This window comes from Amblyomma maculatum, chromosome 4 (genome assembly GCF_055883805.1).
Source record: "Amblyomma maculatum isolate TAMU_Amacu chromosome 4, ASM5588380v1, whole genome shotgun sequence".
Lineage (NCBI taxonomy): Eukaryota > Metazoa > Arthropoda > Arachnida > Ixodida > Ixodidae > Amblyomma > Amblyomma maculatum.
Window position 1 is genome coordinate 77,183,232 of NC_139347.1, and position 18,318 is coordinate 77,201,549.

Below are 18,318 nucleotides of genomic sequence, written 5' to 3' on the forward strand. Positions count from 1 at the left end.
GAAAATGTTCTACAATAAAGGGGGGAGGAGGGTGGCTGGTCCTGGCCCTGATGGGGCTGAGATTAGTAGGTCCCCGCCGCTTTCCTTTTCTTTCTTTATACAGCCACAACAACAACAACTTCAATAAATTTAGGTGTGGCAGCTGCGTCAGTGAGCAAGTCCCTACATAAATATTAAACCAAACATTTTATTGTCACGAAAACAGCCATATAATAAATAGCAGATGGTTGCCCGACAGTACGTTATGGCGCTTATGGGCTGCGTAAAAAGGTGTAATTGTATTAGCATGGAGTTATGCTTGTCACTGGCTCGAATCCATGAATGCCATTGATATGGGGTACACATGCGTCCGTTGATTAATACGTTTCCCGAGCGGTGTTCATAACCGAGACATGTTCGCAGATGGAAGCGGAAGAAGCATAGCTAATGAAAATAAAATAAGCGACTGTTATTTCTGGATGTCGCCTGGCCTGTAATCTAGGCAGGGTACTTGAGATTAGCCCCATGGGAGCAATATCGTTCCTGCTTAAGTTGCAGTCTGTAGTAGGTAGGGAGAAGTTCAGAATGGTCCAGCAGCTGCTGCATTAATTTGTTAGGCACGCGCAGATATTCGAACCTTCGACCGATGCTCACTATCACACCAAAACAGTCTAATGCCCTATAATAAACAGTAAATGACTTATATACTTGGAACGACTGGATAGGTAAAATTTTTGTTATAATCTCGAGTGCTATTACTTTTGCAATGTGCTCAGAAATACGATGCAAGACTGGCAGCGTGTGGAAACTTATTTTCTTTTTCAGGTGGTGTACAGGATAAAATAAATTTCATTACGCATACACCAGGCATCACACAATATTATCAGCAGGCGAACAGCGTTAGGCCCGTGGACACGCGTAGAGAACCTTTTAGGGAAGGTATAGATCGCTTATAAGTACACGGCGTTTGATCGATGTCCGAGTTCACTAGTAGCTGGTCCGTTTTTTTTTTTTCTTTTTGAAAGCATATTTGACGTGTATCTATACTGAATACAACGCCGTAGCGGCTAGCAGATCTGGATCTGTGGTTACTCCGAATATCCACGGACAGTTTAAGCGCATATTAAATCCCAGGAGTGATTCTGGCAGTAAGGTGCATGATTGTATGACCGAACCAATAAATGAATACACTGCCCGTGAGCGCGGCTTCACCATTGTGTTAGCCATCCCTAGGCGTCATTGTGGCTGTCTCTGAACTAGAGTATACGGCTCTATAAGCTTCATGTCTTATGTCGCATGCTCTTTCATTGTAGCATCTTCTCGAAATATTCGTTCAGCACCTTCAAAGTAAGCGCCAACTCTTCCATTAAATGCAAAATTCTTGACTTCGAACTAAAAGGTATGATAACTGAAGAAACACAGGATTCAAGTAATCACTGGAAATTACGACCGGGCAAAATGGAAGTTACTCCACTGCTTACACTTAACGACGAACGGTTCCGCCTGGATACATGATGGTGTATGAACCATTGGTCATATGCGAGACATTTGCTGCTTAGACTAACGAAGATAGGGTTAAGGACAACACGAACAGTTAAATGCTATCTACCAATTGAAGGTTTGTTCTTGCGGTAAAGGGAAACAAGAGCACGTTGCACAAGCTTCATAACAAAAAGTAACAGAAGACAACACGGGTGTGTTCTGTGCTCACAGCAAAATAAAGAATAAAAAATGAGGAAGGTTTTAAGGTTTTATCTCTTTTTCTTTTTTACTTTTTTTTTCGTATTTCACTTTTGATTTTGGTATAAGCACGGTGCAATTCCGTGTTGTGTTCTCTTCTATTTTACTTTTTATTACGAAGCTCGGGCCACACGCTCTCGTTTCCTTTTCTCATTTGAATGGAATAAAAACATGAAAGATAGACTTCGCTTAACAATTAGTGTTGCTGCCTTGAACTCAGCCTTTGTCGATCAAAACAGCACACGTTTTGATTGCGATCATGTATTGGCTCGCCAAATCTCAAGTGTTTTTTAACGGTCGCGACTAGTTCTCGTAAAAAAAAAAAAAAAAAACGTTGTTATCATTCGAAAATAAGAAGGAGAAGCAAACACCAGAGGCACCGTTATTCCTTTTTGGCTCAGGGTGATGAAATCCACTCACACATTTCACGTAAGGCTTTCGCGGTGCGGTGCCAGTTGGTTTAAGCAATACATCCTAACGCATCATCTCTACAAGGATCGTGTTGTGTGACTGATGACTTGTCTCTGTCGCGCCTTGTGCGAACAATCCCACCTTCGCTTTCTCGTGACAGGCGCTCGTCCACCAGTGCCGTCGGACAAGATGTCGGCCGGCAGCGCGGTGTCTCCGTACCAGGCACTCGGCGTCTCTCCCCTGGAACAGCAAGCCCTGGGCCTGTTGGGCCTCAGCGCCCACGGTACTGCCCACCCATCGGCGACCGCCGCCGCCGCGGCGGCCGCCGCCTACCAGCGCCACCTATTGGCCGGAGGACTGGCTTTGCCTCTGGCCGCCGGTATGGCGCAACTGGGACGGGCCGGACACGACAAGCTCAGACAGCAGCACCAGCAGCAGCAACAACAACAGCAACAGCATCAGCAACAGCAGGCTGCCGCGCACGGACTGGACCTGTGCAGCCCCAGGTCTGTCCCGGCAATTGAACATCCGCCGTGTGTTTCAGTGGTTATAACGTTCGATTGCTGAGCCGTAGGTCGAGGCATAAAATTCGGCTGCGGATTGTTGTGCGCTGCACGATGTCAAGGCGCGCTAAAAATAAAAAAAAATATCGTCAGATGATTGCACTTAAACGGGAGACCTCCACTCCTAATCGCACACGCATGGCTTTGAGACGTTAAACACCACGCATAAACATCCCTTGGACTCGTGTATCTTGCGCCGACTTCGATGTTCTCTTCTCTAAAGGTGACAAGGTATCGGAGGGTTCTGCGTAGCGCACGGGCTAACATTTCAAAATGCTATGCACCAGTAAGATGCGTTCGTTTTTATTTCTTTAAGATGCCTAGATGCGCATGCTCTCCTCCTCTTTCACAGAAACTAAAGCTTGACGAAGTGCTTCTACGGTGTAGCTGGCACACGAGCATGCCTATGTAGAGCGCTGCAGTCTGATCATGCAAGTAAAGCAAGCCGTAAAAACAAAACCAAAATACAAATACGCCCGCGTATTACGTCTGCACTTCTCGAATGCTCTCGCTTTGCATATTGGAACACAATATACCAACCATGCTTAAAAAATGGCGAAAGGTTGATAGATGTGCACGATATGCTCAATAATTGGTGAAGCAGAGGTTTTAAGTGATTCAGGCTGCAGCTCGATGCCATCAGCGATGAACTATTGAACGGCATGATTTTGGCTATCAGTTGCCGATAGGTATAGTTTAACAATGAATATTTGTAAGTCTGGTGCTGCTATCCATAGGACAGTCGGTTTTAGAGCTGTGAAAGGGCAGGCCACGAGCAGACAACGTTCCTACGGTACGAGCACTGTCTTCTTGCTGGATCCTGGTCTTCCTTTACAGAACTACGCCAAAGCATCGCAGTATTATGAAAAAGAAAAAAATGGCGGATGCTTAACCTTACTTAAGCCTGGTTAAATGAAGAGAAATCGCCCGCCGCGGTAGCTTATTGGTTACAACAATTCGCCACTGAGCCCGAGTACCCGAGTTCGAACCGGACTATGGTAGCTTCTTTTTCTTTCTTTAGTGTGAAAGCACTACACGAGGACACGCGAACGTTGGAAGATTTTACTGTGTTTTCGTGTTAAAAAACCCATACTATACTTTCGCAGCCGATAATAGTTTTTGTTGCGAATGAAAGAAGCAGTAAAAGGAAATACATAGGCCTAAGGCACCACCATGCAGAGTTGCAAAGAATAGCAAGAAGAATGAAAGAAGAGACGCGCGTCGCAGCAGCCGTCATCTGCCATCGAGGCGGCGAGTGTAACGACGGCATCAACATCAGATACCTTTCTAAAAAGGAGCCTCTGCCGGATTACGATGGAGGCTCTTAAGGCAGCTCCGGAGGGCCAGGAGCACCCGCTCACAACCGAATTACTCCCGCAGCCGACTTGGTGGATTAATTATTTTGCGATGTCTTTTCACTTCGGCGTTCCGGTGGCTGTAGCCGTGTAACATTCGCCACCTCGCAGTTGAGCTGAGCACGACGCCGGTACAGCGCGCAGTTTGCACTTTTCGTTGCTTTATAAACGAAAGCGCTGTTGAGCACAACCTTTCTCTTCATCTATTACATGCCGTGGTACGATTTACGAGGGAATTCTCGATGCCCCAAAGCGTCAGGAATGCTGCGCTCACTATCGTCCACGCTTCTCTCAGCGCTGAATGTTCCCACTACCTTTTTTTTTTTTCTCCGCTTCTTACTCTTCCAAGTCCCCTGACGAATTTATTACCGCGAGCACTCCTTCTCTTTTCTTCACCGTTACGCTAAGATGGACGTGGCTCTCGAACTGAGACAGCAGCCCATCTGCCGCGCGTATTTTAGACCGCGAGCCATCTGGCCCCGCGCATTGAGTCCCGCTGACGAGGACGCGGCTAATGAACGCGGCCTGTTTCCCAGACCCACGGACGGACGCGCTCATTTTGAGCCGTTCGCCGAACGAAGCGCCGCCCCTTCTTTCCTTTCTTTGCTACTCCGTCATTTCCTCACGCACGCCTCGTGCGCAATCATAATTCCATCGAATCGGCGTGGGGAGCAAGAGCATATCGAAAGAGGCGAAATTCGCGTGTGATGGGAAAACACAAGTGCATTATTCGACTCATCTGTAGTTACGGACCAGCTCTTTCCTAGCGATGCTATCAGTGTAACAGGCAGTTAGACAGTACGAAACACTTTTTATCAGGGCGTGAACGATAATCACCTGGTTAAAGTCATAACCCTATTGCCCTTTTTTTTTAATTCATATCGTTTTTCAAATCTTGCTTCTTTGAATCTCTCTGGGTCTCCTCGACCAATCCTAGAGTTTCATCCACATTCTCAAAACTGATTAAGCTCGAAGTCTGCCACAGTCAAATTTTCTATATACGCACTGAATATGTTCTGTCCCTGTCTCTGCCTAGTATACATCAACAAAATAGCGTGTGTAGCGTCAAATTTTTCTGACATAATTTCTTCCTGAAACACGTGAACCCTAACCTTGAGGCTCCAAAGATATAGCGCTGCGCTTGAAATTCTCCATGAGTACACAGCACCCTCTTGTAATGAATATATAAAGCGTCCAGCACGGGAACTGGAGCGAGCGCGCAGCGGAGGTGACGTGTTCTTGCAAAATAGCGATGACCCGCGGTAGCAGTCATAAAGCGAACGGAACGAGAGTAATCAGCGCAAAAAGAAAATAAACAGAGCATGATAGAAAGTCAATAGACGATCAAACTTCCCGGAAAACGTGTCTGTCTCCATATACGACATGTGTGGAGTCACCAGCGCGGCAGTACAACGTCCGGCGCGGTGTACCCAAAGCCCGCTCCGCTGCGTACACCTTGTATACCCACCCACCCCGCCGTACACCCACGTAAACCACGTTCTTTCTGCGCCGTCGATATCACATCGGGGCAGCGCGTCACGGAAGAAACAAAAGAGTGCGCAGATTAAAGAAGCATCGACGCTCGATCAGCGCAGCAGCAGGCTGGGCTCGGCTTCTCTGCGTGAAACGGGTGACCGGGAACCTCTCGCGATTAATAAAGAAGTGCCCCGCCGGTCAATATCCGACGCTCTGGCGGGCCGACAAACCAGCCCGGCCGCACGCACGCCTGCCTGCCTGCCAGGATCATAGCGGAAAGAAAAAAAAAAAAAAAAAAACGAAAAAAAAAAGAATATGGTAACGAAGGAATATGACGCGTTCGCGTTTTTTCTCGCTGTTTGTAAGGCTGCGGCCTATTATGCGCCGCGGGGCACGAGACAGCGCCGAAGAAAGAAAAAGGAAAGAGTGCCGAAGGCTTGTATGAGACCAGACAGCAAACGCCAGCGGTTCACAACGTTCCAATCCTTATCCCCCCCCCCCCCCTTTTTTTTTTTCTTTCTTTTCCAACGCCGTTGTTTTCTCTGCGATGCTCGCAATGAGTTTCTTATATTTACGTTCTTTTATCGTTCTTAGGTTTGTCCGTTTCGCGTTAATCCAGGCCTTGGCCAGCTAACAATGTAGCCGATACATTTTATGAAGGACTTTGATTTGTTACTAAACATGCCAACCATAGTCTGTTTCTTTTATCACTTTATTTTAAAAGCTACTGACGAAACCACGTGTAATTTGTATCCGTAAGCTTATGCGTCCAAGCTCCAGTTCTTGTACCGCCAATATACAGATGCATCCAGCGGCTAAAGCGCTCCCTTTCCATTTAAACCATTTACTGATAGAAAAGCCGTCCTGGTTGAGTTTGATCCATTTACAATTCTAAAGCAAATAGCCCCAGGGAGGGTTTCGAGAAGCGAAGAAAACAAAAAAGGAAAGAAAACCTCAACAAAGCAAGGCAGGTACTAGCTATTAATCGAGGACTGTTAACGGGAACAGAAATGTTTATATGAGCAACAGATAAAAGGAGTGTCACGTGTCGAGCTGAATTCCAACCACATATAAATACCTCCAGACAGCTATATATACCGCTGCCCCAGTCGATAAATTGCAGAAGATAGCCGGCGCGTGTCTCGTCTTGCCAAGAATCCAGGGTAGAAAGAGAGAAAGACGATGGTTACACAGTATGAAAGATCTCTGGATACGGGTAGAGGGGGAGGAGGAGGACAAAACATCTTTATTTACCAAGAAAAGTCCCCATGTCGAAACGTTGGCTCGGCTTACCCCTCTACCCTTGCTCAGCCGTCTTATCGTGGTGTTCTGTGCTGTTTGCCTTCATGTAAGACCTCCAAACCAACCATCCGTCCAAAATATCCTTTTAGTGATTTCGAAACTTAGCCGCTACAAAGCACCATTAGTAATTAGCGGGTTCTTGCAAAACAAATTACTTTATTGTATTGTTACACGTAAGCAGGCCGGAGGAGGAGGACAGGCGGGTATTATTTCGTTCTTTCCTTTTTTTTTTTTTTTTTTCGTGGGGAGTGTGTTTACTGTTCGAAGAGCTGGATATTAATCGAGTTAATTGATATTGTCCCTTCCTGTTTTCCTTTTCAGAAACAGTGACGACTATGGAGAGAAAGAAAAGATGCGTGGCTCTGACCCAAACAGAAGATCTATAAGTCCCGGATGTAAGTACCGATTTTAAAACGGTATCAGATACTTCCGTAATATCGAAACGGAGATGATGATGTAATACTTCGCTCACAAATTTTGATTCTCTACTGCTTACTCTGGAATGAAATTTTGTATAGGCGACTTCTACACCACGTTTTACGCAATGAGGTGTCAGTCAGGGATGGGCAACGCACGTCTACTCCCAGGATGAAGTATTTTTTTTTCGAACATTGTTTCTAGTTTTTTTTTTATCTCTGCGTTACTCTTACTGTTAATGTGTGGATACGCCTTGATGTGATGACTCAACACTACAAGGCTCAGTAATTAAAAATATGAATTATGAACAATTTCAACGCCTACAGTCGGTAACATCTGGGGCGTGATCCGGATATCTCAGGTTCGTACGATAAAAGCGAGAACAAGACACAAAGGTATAAGAAAAACATACTTTCTCATTGCCTCCTTTCAACACAGTTTGTCCTGGGGCGCAGTACAGATGATATGTATGGCAGGCAGCCTTTATTAAAAAGCGACCGTGATAAGGTTGTGACGCTCTCGTTTGAATTTCCCTCAAAATTCAGGGCCGCCGGGCGAGCACGAAGCCGGATCTGTGCTCAACCTGTCCCAGAACGGCGCCGCCACTTCGCGCGACAGGGATTTAGACGGCCACCAGAGGACGCGAGAGGAGGACGATGGACAGATGGAGTCCGACTACGCCGATGACCGAGAACAAGGTGAACAGCCTATTCTCAGCTTAAACTGCTGATGCCGGGAGAAGCGTTCTCGGTGGTCTAAGACGACAGTGCAACCAAAGATGGAAGAACACATTCATGTAGACGAGAACGAACACAATTTGTGAGCTTATTTTACGATAGCTATACAAGAAACTTCCTGAAAATTAAACAGAGCTCACACAGGTGCTGCAGTGTCGTGACCAAAAAGCTCCCGCGTTCATCTGCTGGCTTTCGAGTGGGGGCTTTTTTGGAAGGAGCAAATAAAAAGGGCGGTTGCATTAAATTTGTACAAATTCTGAACAACGCTGGGATGTACTGGCAACAGTCATCTATTATATCTCGAAGAAATGTGCTGCTGTGCAAAAGAACCAGTTCCACTCTAAATTATTTTGAATCTCTTCACTATAAAAATCAGGGAAGGCTCTTCACAGCTTCGGTATAGATATGGTGAAAATCACTTTGAGCCACTTCCTTCGTCAGCGAATCTGGGCTTCCGACAACTCTCCTGGAAATTATGGTGCAGTGAGCACTAGAAATATCTTTTCTTAAACCAACGGGATCAACTTTTCGGTCATTTTCCGCGTGAAAAATGCTAATTTAGTACACCTGACCTGGGGAGGCTCTTAGCGCTATACTGCTGACGCATCACACGGTAGACAACGGGCATTCGCTTCGTGAGCAACGCTGGAAGTGCTGTATACGCTGTCAATAAACGTGTGACAACTGTGCATTGTGACCGGGTGGATATTACACACACTTGCAGGTCACAGCTAAAAACAAAGTTGTATGCCTCAGCGCTTATGACCGCCTGTAGATTTGAAACACAATGCATGCCCCACCAATTAGTTATGCAACGAGGCTTCACATTAGCGCTACGGCGTCGACCCAGGTAAACGATTAATTATGCCATCTAGGCTGCGGTAAACACAGAAAGGGCGGGCAGAAAGATAACCAAGTTAATGGATACAACGTATTGTTGTTCACTCGTGTAATTGTTAGCTACGACGACTCGACAACTAAAGCTAAGCGGTTTTATAAACACAGATACGATCAACGGAAAACTAACCGGTCTGATAAACGCGTGCTTATTTCTGCTGCATTTATGTTCGTATGCAGGCGACCTGAGCGGCGACGACTCGGAGGCGAGCCTGTCGAGTTCCGGTGGCGGAGGTGGCATGAAGCGCAGCTCGTCGCAAGATGGCGAGGCGCAGCTCTACATGGAGCGGGCGGGCCTGCTGGCGGCGCGTGGCATGGGCTCCGTCGAAACCCTCCTGCAGAACATTCTGGGCCTACTCAAGGTCGCTGAGGAGAACGCCAGGCAGCAGGAGCAGCAAGTTCACATGGAGAGAGGTGCGCAGCCCTTCTCTAATTCCTACAAGACGCTTGATCACTGACGTGCTGACGCCACGTGTATACAGAACCTGCAACCCGTCGGCTTTTCAGGGATAAACTCTTGAATATAATTGACGCTTGAATTGTAAAACGCGTCAGTTACAGCCTTAACATTGCGCGGAAAAATCTACTGCGGCTTCACTACTCCGATGCACTGTGTACATGGAGAAGACGTATGATATATAAACATGACTAACCTGCGCCGAGTCCGGGCTTCGAACCCGCGGTGGCGCGAGCAGATCCGCTTCGCGGGCCACTGCACGCGAGCACTGTGTCATCGCTGCAACCGATTATCTCTCGTGTTTAACTGCCACTCTTGCTGGGCATTGCATGTCGTCGCGCGCAGTGGAACCAGAGCACACCGCTGCCGCATTTCCCTCTTCAGAAGCGTTAAGCAGTATAAATATATTAAATTTTTAGTGCGTTCCCAAACAAGGCCCCCCCAATCACCGATTTCGCCGATATTTTCCTCAAGTCTGATCTCGAGACTTTAGCCTCGAATCGAAAGCGAAGTGAAACGCGGTGTTGCAACGCACATACTTCGTATTTGGCCAACCAGACTAAATAGGCTGACTTTTTATTTTATGCGCCTTGATTTTACGGTCGATGTTAGAATATATCTTTATTGATGTCTACTGATTTACATTTTAAAATCTGTGAGCGCGTCTGTGCAGGTGGCTCTTACAATAAGGGCGACGTTAGGCGCGTTAAATTATTGCAGTGAACTAATCAACGTTGTTACTTTTCATTTTAGGGATACATTTATTAAACTGCGAAATCGAAGGCTGTCAACATCAAAGGAGAATGCTTCGATATATCGAACTCCAAAAATACTCAGATGAAAGCTGGTTGAGTTGGCTTTCATGAATTGAAAATTTATTAAATGACGTCTCTGCGCGTGGTATCGTAGCCAAAAACATGTTAACTTCTTCTACATCATCAGGCATACCAACCGCGTCTGTAATTGGTGTGCAGTAAATGGAAGCGGTGTCATTAAAATGCGAGAAAGCCGACTGAGCAAGCTTTCAGAAGCAGACTGTTTATGTTTTATGATTCCGATCCATACTGTCCATTAGGAAAATTAAAAAAGAAAGAAACGCACCTTTCATTTTGATAGCTTTTAATTTCGGGGTATAATTGTGGTCCATAAAATTGATGATACAAAGTTGATTAGTTATTTTGGCCAATGAATCGTCTAATCATTACCTCCATATAGCGTACGCAACGTCTCCCTTACTGAACAATCCACCTGCACAGACCACTTGTAGTTATCAAAATACAAGCCTGTAAGTGGTAAAAAAGATGGTGAACGCTTCACAAACGCCCAAGCAAGGCTTAGAGTCCAAGGTCAAGTTAGGCCATTGCTTTTGATAGCAGGACATATGCTTCACGTTTTCGCTTGGATTTTCGAGTTATATGATAGGCAGAACAGCAATGTTTAGTCATTTGATAACTTTATATGTGCTGCGCGTATAGTGACACAGTACTTCTTGTCGGAGGATATTTAAATCACTAGTTGAGAGTGGCAATCTGTGCTAGTTGGTTCATGTGCAACAGTGGAAAAGAAAAAGCGCCACAGACGAGGTCAAAATGACTGTTCGTGTTGTCTGTTCCTTTGCTCTCCACTGTTGTGCAGTTTTTTCATTCATTTAAAGGACTTGTGGAGGGTACTAGAGGATGTTTCGAGGACATTCAAGAGGGCGCCAAATGTGCCTGGGTTGACTGCACAACTGGTATCGGGCGGTGTTTGATTTGTGGTTCAAAAAAAAAAAAACAAACAAAAAAACAAAAGGAAGAAAGGAAAAAGAACAATAATTTAAATTTAATTTATGCAACGTTTTGTTTTATCTTCCTTGCAGCGGAGCTGAAAGTGGAAATCCTTCGTGAGCGAGAGCTCAGGGAAGGCTTGGAAAAGAAACTGCAAGAAGAGCAAACTAAAAGAGGTCAGTACCAACTAGGCCTACATGGTTGAAAAAAACCCAGGAACCACGAAATTTGTGTTAGTTGATTTTACAAGGAGCTTCGAGATCATTTTTAGACTGAGAGGAGCCTGTCTAGTGGGCAAAAGGACAACTGCCCGGTTTTTAGTAAGCCAGTCATGCTTAAAAAAAGGTAGGCTTCACCTTTGAATAACCCAGTATGCAGTGAAGCCAGCTTTGCGTTTGTGTTTGGGGAAAGCATTTTTCGATTAGCGGCTGTTATATAATGAGCGCTTGGCTCTTTTCAAGAAATTATTAATCATTTGTTTGTGGTCATGTCTGATGCTGCTGGTTGATTTGCATATCTTGTGTGGCTTGTGTCTGCCGGCGATAGCTTCCAAGTAAAAAGCAGTGAAGGCAATCGGAAGAGGTAGACTAAGTCGGGAATTCACACGACACGGCGAATAAGCGTGCAGCACATCTCTGAAAACAAAATTAAAAATATTTTATGGAGCATTTTCTCACAAAAAAGCCGTTACGATGCAAGCACACGGTTAACGAAAAATATTTGCACAGATGTCAGTATTGCACTCTTTAAGCTCAGTGATACGAACGAGGATACGGTAAATGTCCTTGAATCCTCAACCCCCCCCCCCCCCCCCCCCCCCCATCTCCTTCCTAAAGAATAACAAAGAACTGAGGCACAGTGACGGATGAATGAAAAATGTCAATACGCGCAACGCAACTTGAACTCACTAAATCAAAACTTGGTATATGCAGCAGTATAGCTCATTAGTACTGAAACACTGTGACTACCCGCTCAGGGGCCTTGAAGAGCAAAGGGTAATAATAGCATGGATCACGAAGCAACTGACAATACAAGCAAAACCACCGGCACTAACAAAATCACGCTCTTTCAGTCGCTATGGGAAGACAAAAGGGATGAAAATATTGCCCTTCAATCCTTGTTATCTCTTCCAGTGTTCTACCAGAAGCGCCTGAGACGCGAGAAGCGCTGTCGGCGCCAGGTTCAGGACCAGTTGGAAGGTGAAGTCAAGAAGAGGGCCCGGTGTGAGGAGGCGCTGCGTTCCACACTCGTGGAGTCACAGCAGACGCCCAAAGGTAACAATCAATAACCATGCACATTTTCGCTTATTGATAATGTGCCGAATCAAAGCTACACGTTTTATTATTTCATTTGTGCGGTTTGAAAACACGATCAGTGGAGCTGCTGCGTTAAGGCAACTAATGCCCATGAGCCTGAACATTTGTGCACCTTCTAGTGCTCTTGTATCTCGATGTAACTATATAAATAATTTCTTTTCTAGCCTTAATTAAGGGACTGTTTCTACTTTGCTAAGGCAACTAATGCACATGTACCTGAATACGTTTGTACCTTCTAGTGCTCTGATACCTAATTGGCTTATTTCTACCGTGCTAACGTAACTAATGCACATGAACCTGAATACGTGTGCACCTCCTAGTATTCTGATACCTCACTGGCTTATTTCTACTGTGCTAAGGCAACTAATGCATATGAACCTCAATTCTCGTGCACATTCAAGTGCTCTGATACCTTATTGTAACTATCACTATTTTCTTTTCTCGAATTAATTAAGAGCCCATTTCTAGTGGAATGATGATGGTTGTTTGGTTTACACTGAACGCAAGTCATTCTTTTTTCTGCTTGCAAAGTGCTTTTAATCGCTTTTATTTCACAAACCAGAGTAACCCAGTATTTTTAACAGCTGCTACAGCAATTGAAATGTCATAAAATTAAATTTCTATCATTTATAGTAACGAGTACTGCATGTTCAGTGACGAGAGTTAGCACTTGAAGAGCAATAACATTGAATATCTGGCGGCCATGAAAAGCGGCAGTGGAAAGCAACAGTGCATGGCTGCTATCTCTCTCATTGTTACTACCTTCACGACACTTACGGCTAGTATTGTTCTTATGACTAGAAATTAACCATACGCCTTTGCTTTACATTTCAGAAACACTACAAGACGAAATTAAGAGTGAAGACACGATTGCCCTGGAGTCAGACAACAGTGTCAAAAGTGAGTATGTGACCTTTATAATCTGCTTAGTCATAATTGTTAGTCATTCAATAATGAATTAAGCACACTAATGCAAACTGATTTTCAGGGATCCATCAGTTAGCTTTCTATGCCTGCGTTCTATTTTCAGTGCTACTGAATGAAATCTCAGTGGAGACGGCATCTTTCATATATTCTACAACACTATCAAGCTGCTACACATGTCTTCATATATGTTTATTAGGACCACGAGACAAAGAAATGTGCGAAATGGGTAGCTATAGCTGCACGAAACATTACAAGTATGCAAACAGCGTATTTAATTTACGGAGCCGGTTATGTTCACTCGCCAACGACTGAAATGTGATACTATGACAGGGTGGTCTTCTACAAACACTTGAAAGAAACTTTTTCGCATGGAGAAACTTTCATGATTTGGGAAACACTCGGAAACATTCGTGTAACACACATGCTGTCACAGCTTTGACTTCGAGGCATCCTTTTGTGAAAGTCCGATAAACAGGCAAAAAATATATAAAGGCAAAATATATGCGAATCATGCACGCTTTGTGGTGCGTCGATTCGTTGACCATTCTAAGCGTAGAGCTCATGCGGGAGTAAAGCCGTTTATACCTCAGTTGAGTCGCGTGGAAGTTGTTGGGTGAAAATATTCATCTTTTCGAAAGATGACATTATTTCCCATTACCAACTGACGCTGATCTTGTCCCTAAATATTCTAAGGTTATCTTTTAAGAACCAAGTATTACAATGAACCTGTAGCCAGTTAACTTGCTTCCTTATAACACGAAGTGCTGACGTTACCAGAAAAAAAAAAACATGAAAAAGCAGTGACTGACGCGCTGGCCTGTCACACAGGCACTTTAGATCGTGGTCAGGTCGATCGAAATCGAGCTGGGTGCGGATCCGGCGTTGCTACACGACGAACTCAGTCGCGATCGACCACGTTCCTGCTCTACTGCCTCGACCGCCCCTACCGTGGTCGAGCTCTGTGGTTGCCACCCTTGTTCCCAGGCATTAATCAAATATACCAACTAAATGAGCAGGAAGGAAAGAAGCCAACAGTCGGCAAGGCCAAGGAAAGCATTGGGGATTGTACTTTATGTCTTTTTTTTAATTTTTACTTCGTGATTCACATAAATGAGTAATGTAATCCGTTTAGGGAAAAGATAATTAAACACGAAGTAGAAGGAAAAACAACGTGCCGATGGTGGGAACCGAACCCACGACCTCCGAATATCGTTTCCGGTGCTTTTCCAACTGAGCTACATCGGCCGCTGTCCCACCTGCTACTATCTTGGGTATTAATGTTGTCTGTATACGAACCTTGAGAGTGTTCACCAGCGCCACCCTCAACCATAGCGGTGGACATGGAACGTCCTGTGTTACCACCAGCGTCACCTAGAACGTGATCAAAAGCGAGGGCGAAAGCTGTGCTAGAACCCTCTTACGCCACCTATGGCATGAAGACTGCCAGAACGGAGAGCCCCGTAAGCTACGAGCAGATAAATGAAGGGGAAGTGAGGGTGCTCGTTATAATACATGAAGGAAGGTTACTCAAACGATTTATTATGAAAAACATACAATTTTACAATAATTGGGTTTGTATTTGAATTTTTTATTTGAATTCTAAGATTATGTGCATCATCTCGACACCAGATGAGGGTTTTGACAGTGGTAAACAAACGTGCGGACTCGAACAGGCTTCCCAGTTCCCACTTGTGCTAGTCGCCTGGCGTCCTGCATGCATGCAAAATGTCACTCATCCCTCTTGGCGGGATGGCACAACGATAGAAAAATGTGCACGTGTAGCGCAGACTCACAGACTTTCCCCAGCATGAGCACAGGTAGAGCACAGGAACAAAGGGAACAAACATGGGACAGAATCACCCAACCATTCACGGATTTGGCCTCAGCGGCCGGCCAACGTTTCAGCCGGCTATCACATAGCGTCAGACTATCAATAGAAAGTGCAACCAAGGCGTAATGTGCAACCAAAGTTGTTAACCTGCTTTTCTTCGAATATAATCTGAAATTTTCGGATAAGTTTCAATCGGGCTTACATTTTTATATATATTGTGAAAGAAGACCAGGTCGAGACGGCAAGGTCGTGGCGGCAAGGCAAAGGTATTCCGTGTCTAGCGTTTAATCCGATGGCGAACCCAGGCGCGTGCCGGAGCCATGGGACGATGACGATGGTTTGTACAAATGAAATAAGAAGATCATGGTATGTACAAATAAAAGTAGATCCATGGAGGGCTCACAATATTACAAACCTATTACCACGATTACTGTGCGTGTAGCGCCATCTCTTATGTAGCGGCTCTAACATGTCGATCGGAATCGAGTAGACCTTTGTAACGAGTGCTGTCTGGACGTCACCATATTGCTCGCCGGGCTGTTGTGCGTTCGTGACGTCAGCACAGTGGAAGCGGCAGCGGGATCAGTTTGCAACAACCCACAGAGGAGGCATTTCGATTTCCTCCTCGCCCGTTGCAAAGGTTTTTTTGATCGCGCTTGAAACTTCAATCTCTATCGTTGCTGATCGCGATCCGAAGTGCCTATGTGACAGCGGTATTTGTGTTACAATCTGTCTTCGTCGCTTGTTTTGTTTTCGCTCATTTGCAAGCCGACGCCTGTAACCCGTATTCCTCACCGCTTTTTCAGGCCGATAGGTCCAGCGACACAGACCTGAGCCAATGACCGCAATGACGTGACGGGAAGTGGACTTTCCGGAGACCTGGCTTATCGAGCGCGAGGAAAACGGCAGACGCATCCTCGAAGCGACGTCATGTTCTCCGGACCCGACATATCGTCTGGGGAGAAAGTGCATATCAGGACAGGTCTCTGTGGGAGAAAAGAAAAAATGGACCAGCAACCGCTCGCCTTCTGTGTGTGTGTGTGCGTGTGTATCGGTGACGGTGGTACGGACAGTGTGAGCAGTGTCTCGTATCTTGCTGCCAGTGCTGCTAACGTTCCGAGCACACGCTGTTCACTGCAAGCCTACCGGTTCACGCCGCATTACAACGAGTTTACTGGACCGAACACGCTCGTCAAGGCACGACCGACCTGCTCCTGCTCGGACTCGTGCATCGGATCAGTGGACCGTGCTTGTCGCGTCTGAATCGTTTTTTTTTTCTCCGCATGTCGGTCTGGTGCAGGCGTATATATTGGCGTCTTCGAAAGCACACGCCTAGCATGTGCGCCGCTAGCCGAGAACAACAGGCTTCATTGTTCGCACTTCTCTGCGCCCCGCACTCGTGCACTAGTGGCAGATTAGTGTTTCAAAAGCACGTGAGGAAGCTAAGAGCTACACTAGGCACAATTTAGCGTATTGCCATTGACTCGAGTATTTAACAGGGCGGGCGATCGCCTTTCAAGAGAAGCTAAGAGGACACTAAAGATACACCACCAACGTCCCTTAAGATGTTCTCCTTGGAGCAAGCTACGAAGCAAAAGCAGTACTCGACGGTCGAACCCGTCGTTACGACCACGTGTGTGTTGTAGTATCGTTTGATTATGTCTGCACAGAGTTGCTCTGGTCGTTAAATCCTTGAGAGGGCTGAAAAGAGACAAGCTAGCTTAGTTGTCATGCACATTGAATGCACGTGAATGAGATGAGGACGGTTTGCTTCCAATATTTGCCGTGAAGGCATTGATTTCTGCCGGTGACCAAGCTAGTATTCAGCTTGGAAAAAAGAAATCTGTATATTTATTCTTTATCTATTCCTCGCTGGGATACTAGCAGCGAGCACTGAGTCACGTAGAACTTCCAGACACTCAGCTCAGCGTTATGGAAACGTCATTGAAGTTTGTAGCGAGACAGCACGGTGTGTGTCGTTTCTGTTTTTTGTGCCATGTGCGATAACCAATGAGTATTTGAACGAGGAACGAGAATTGGATGTTTTGTACTAGGACTGTTGGGGCAAGTACGTTTTTTTTTTTTTTTTTCTGCAGCTTAACTACAAGTAGCAACTTCAAAGAATAGGCGAATTGTGTTAACAGTCATTGTTTTCCACCGAAATGTGTCTCAAGTTTGCAAATTTACTGAAGAAAACATCGCCCTGTTGTTTGTGTGTACCAACGTTCTAACGGGTGATGAGGGGCAGGAATGCCTGTTTTCTGGTGCCTACCAAAAAAAAAAAAAAAAAAGTGACTTTCCGGCATCGAAACTAATTAATCGAATGTAACCTATCGATTCATTCGACCGATTTAGTCCGACCAGAATAGGGTGCAGTAAAAAAGTCCCATTCGTTCACACATTTCCAACTTCGTATATTTGAATCAAATTTTTCGCTGCCTGCGAGTTCGAATTCTCGATATCTGACTCTATTTAATGTACTTAGAGATTTGTGGAGTGTTTAAGGGATCATGCACATTTAACCTGACACACGAAGGTTCACAAGTATTGCCCGAGATTATAAAGGTTGAACGTTGATATTACATCTCAAAACAACTTCGCATAACGGCATGCGACATGCACGCAGCAACCAAAATGGAGAACGAAACGTGTTCAAGCACCTTTTTTTTTCTTTGTTTTAGGTGTACACAGTGAAAACATTTTTTTTTTTTTTTTTTTTTTTTGTCGGAGTGTCTTGTGAGTGGTGTGTGTATATACGTGTGGCACATCGCCTCGGTGTAGACAGTGTGCAACGAGCTGACAGTCGAGACTTCATTCTGCCCCCTTAGTTCCTTTTCACCTTCCTGCATGCCGGACATTGCCATTCTGGAATACAGATCATTGCCATAATTTATAAGAATAACGTCGATCTCTCCACGGACCTCTCGGAGGGATGAGCGACAAACCTTAGGTGTCGATCGCTTCAGGGGTCCTACACGACGGCGCGTCTCGTGACACAGTGTCTACCACCGTTCTTTGTATCGCGTCTGCAGGTCGACGTAGCGCTGTTTTGCGCAGCGCGCACAACTTAGCGCTTTGGGAACAGGATAAATAAAGATGAAATAGACTTCAGCATCTTCGTTGTCCGTTGCCTACTTTCGCATG

General features: G+C 45.4%; 1 protein-coding gene across 1 annotated transcript in view; it reads left to right on the plus strand.

The window, feature by feature from the left end:
- Positions 1-17,232, plus strand: part of LOC146191472 (dachshund homolog 1-like) — a 62,740-nt gene extending 45,508 nt beyond the window's left edge. Inside the window, exons 5-12 of the mRNA XM_084602001.1 lie at positions 2,291-2,636; positions 7,148-7,221; positions 7,789-7,941; positions 9,058-9,291; positions 11,193-11,276; positions 12,234-12,374; positions 13,251-13,316; positions 15,981-17,232. Of these exons, the coding sequence (XP_084458127.1) occupies positions 2,291-2,636; positions 7,148-7,221; positions 7,789-7,941; positions 9,058-9,291; positions 11,193-11,276; positions 12,234-12,374; positions 13,251-13,316; positions 15,981-15,988 (1,106 nt within the window). The 3' untranslated portion in view covers positions 15,989-17,232. The remainder of the gene's footprint in view (positions 1-2,290; positions 2,637-7,147; positions 7,222-7,788; positions 7,942-9,057; positions 9,292-11,192; positions 11,277-12,233; positions 12,375-13,250; positions 13,317-15,980) is intronic.
- The last annotated feature ends 1,086 nt before the right edge of the window (positions 17,233-18,318 follow it).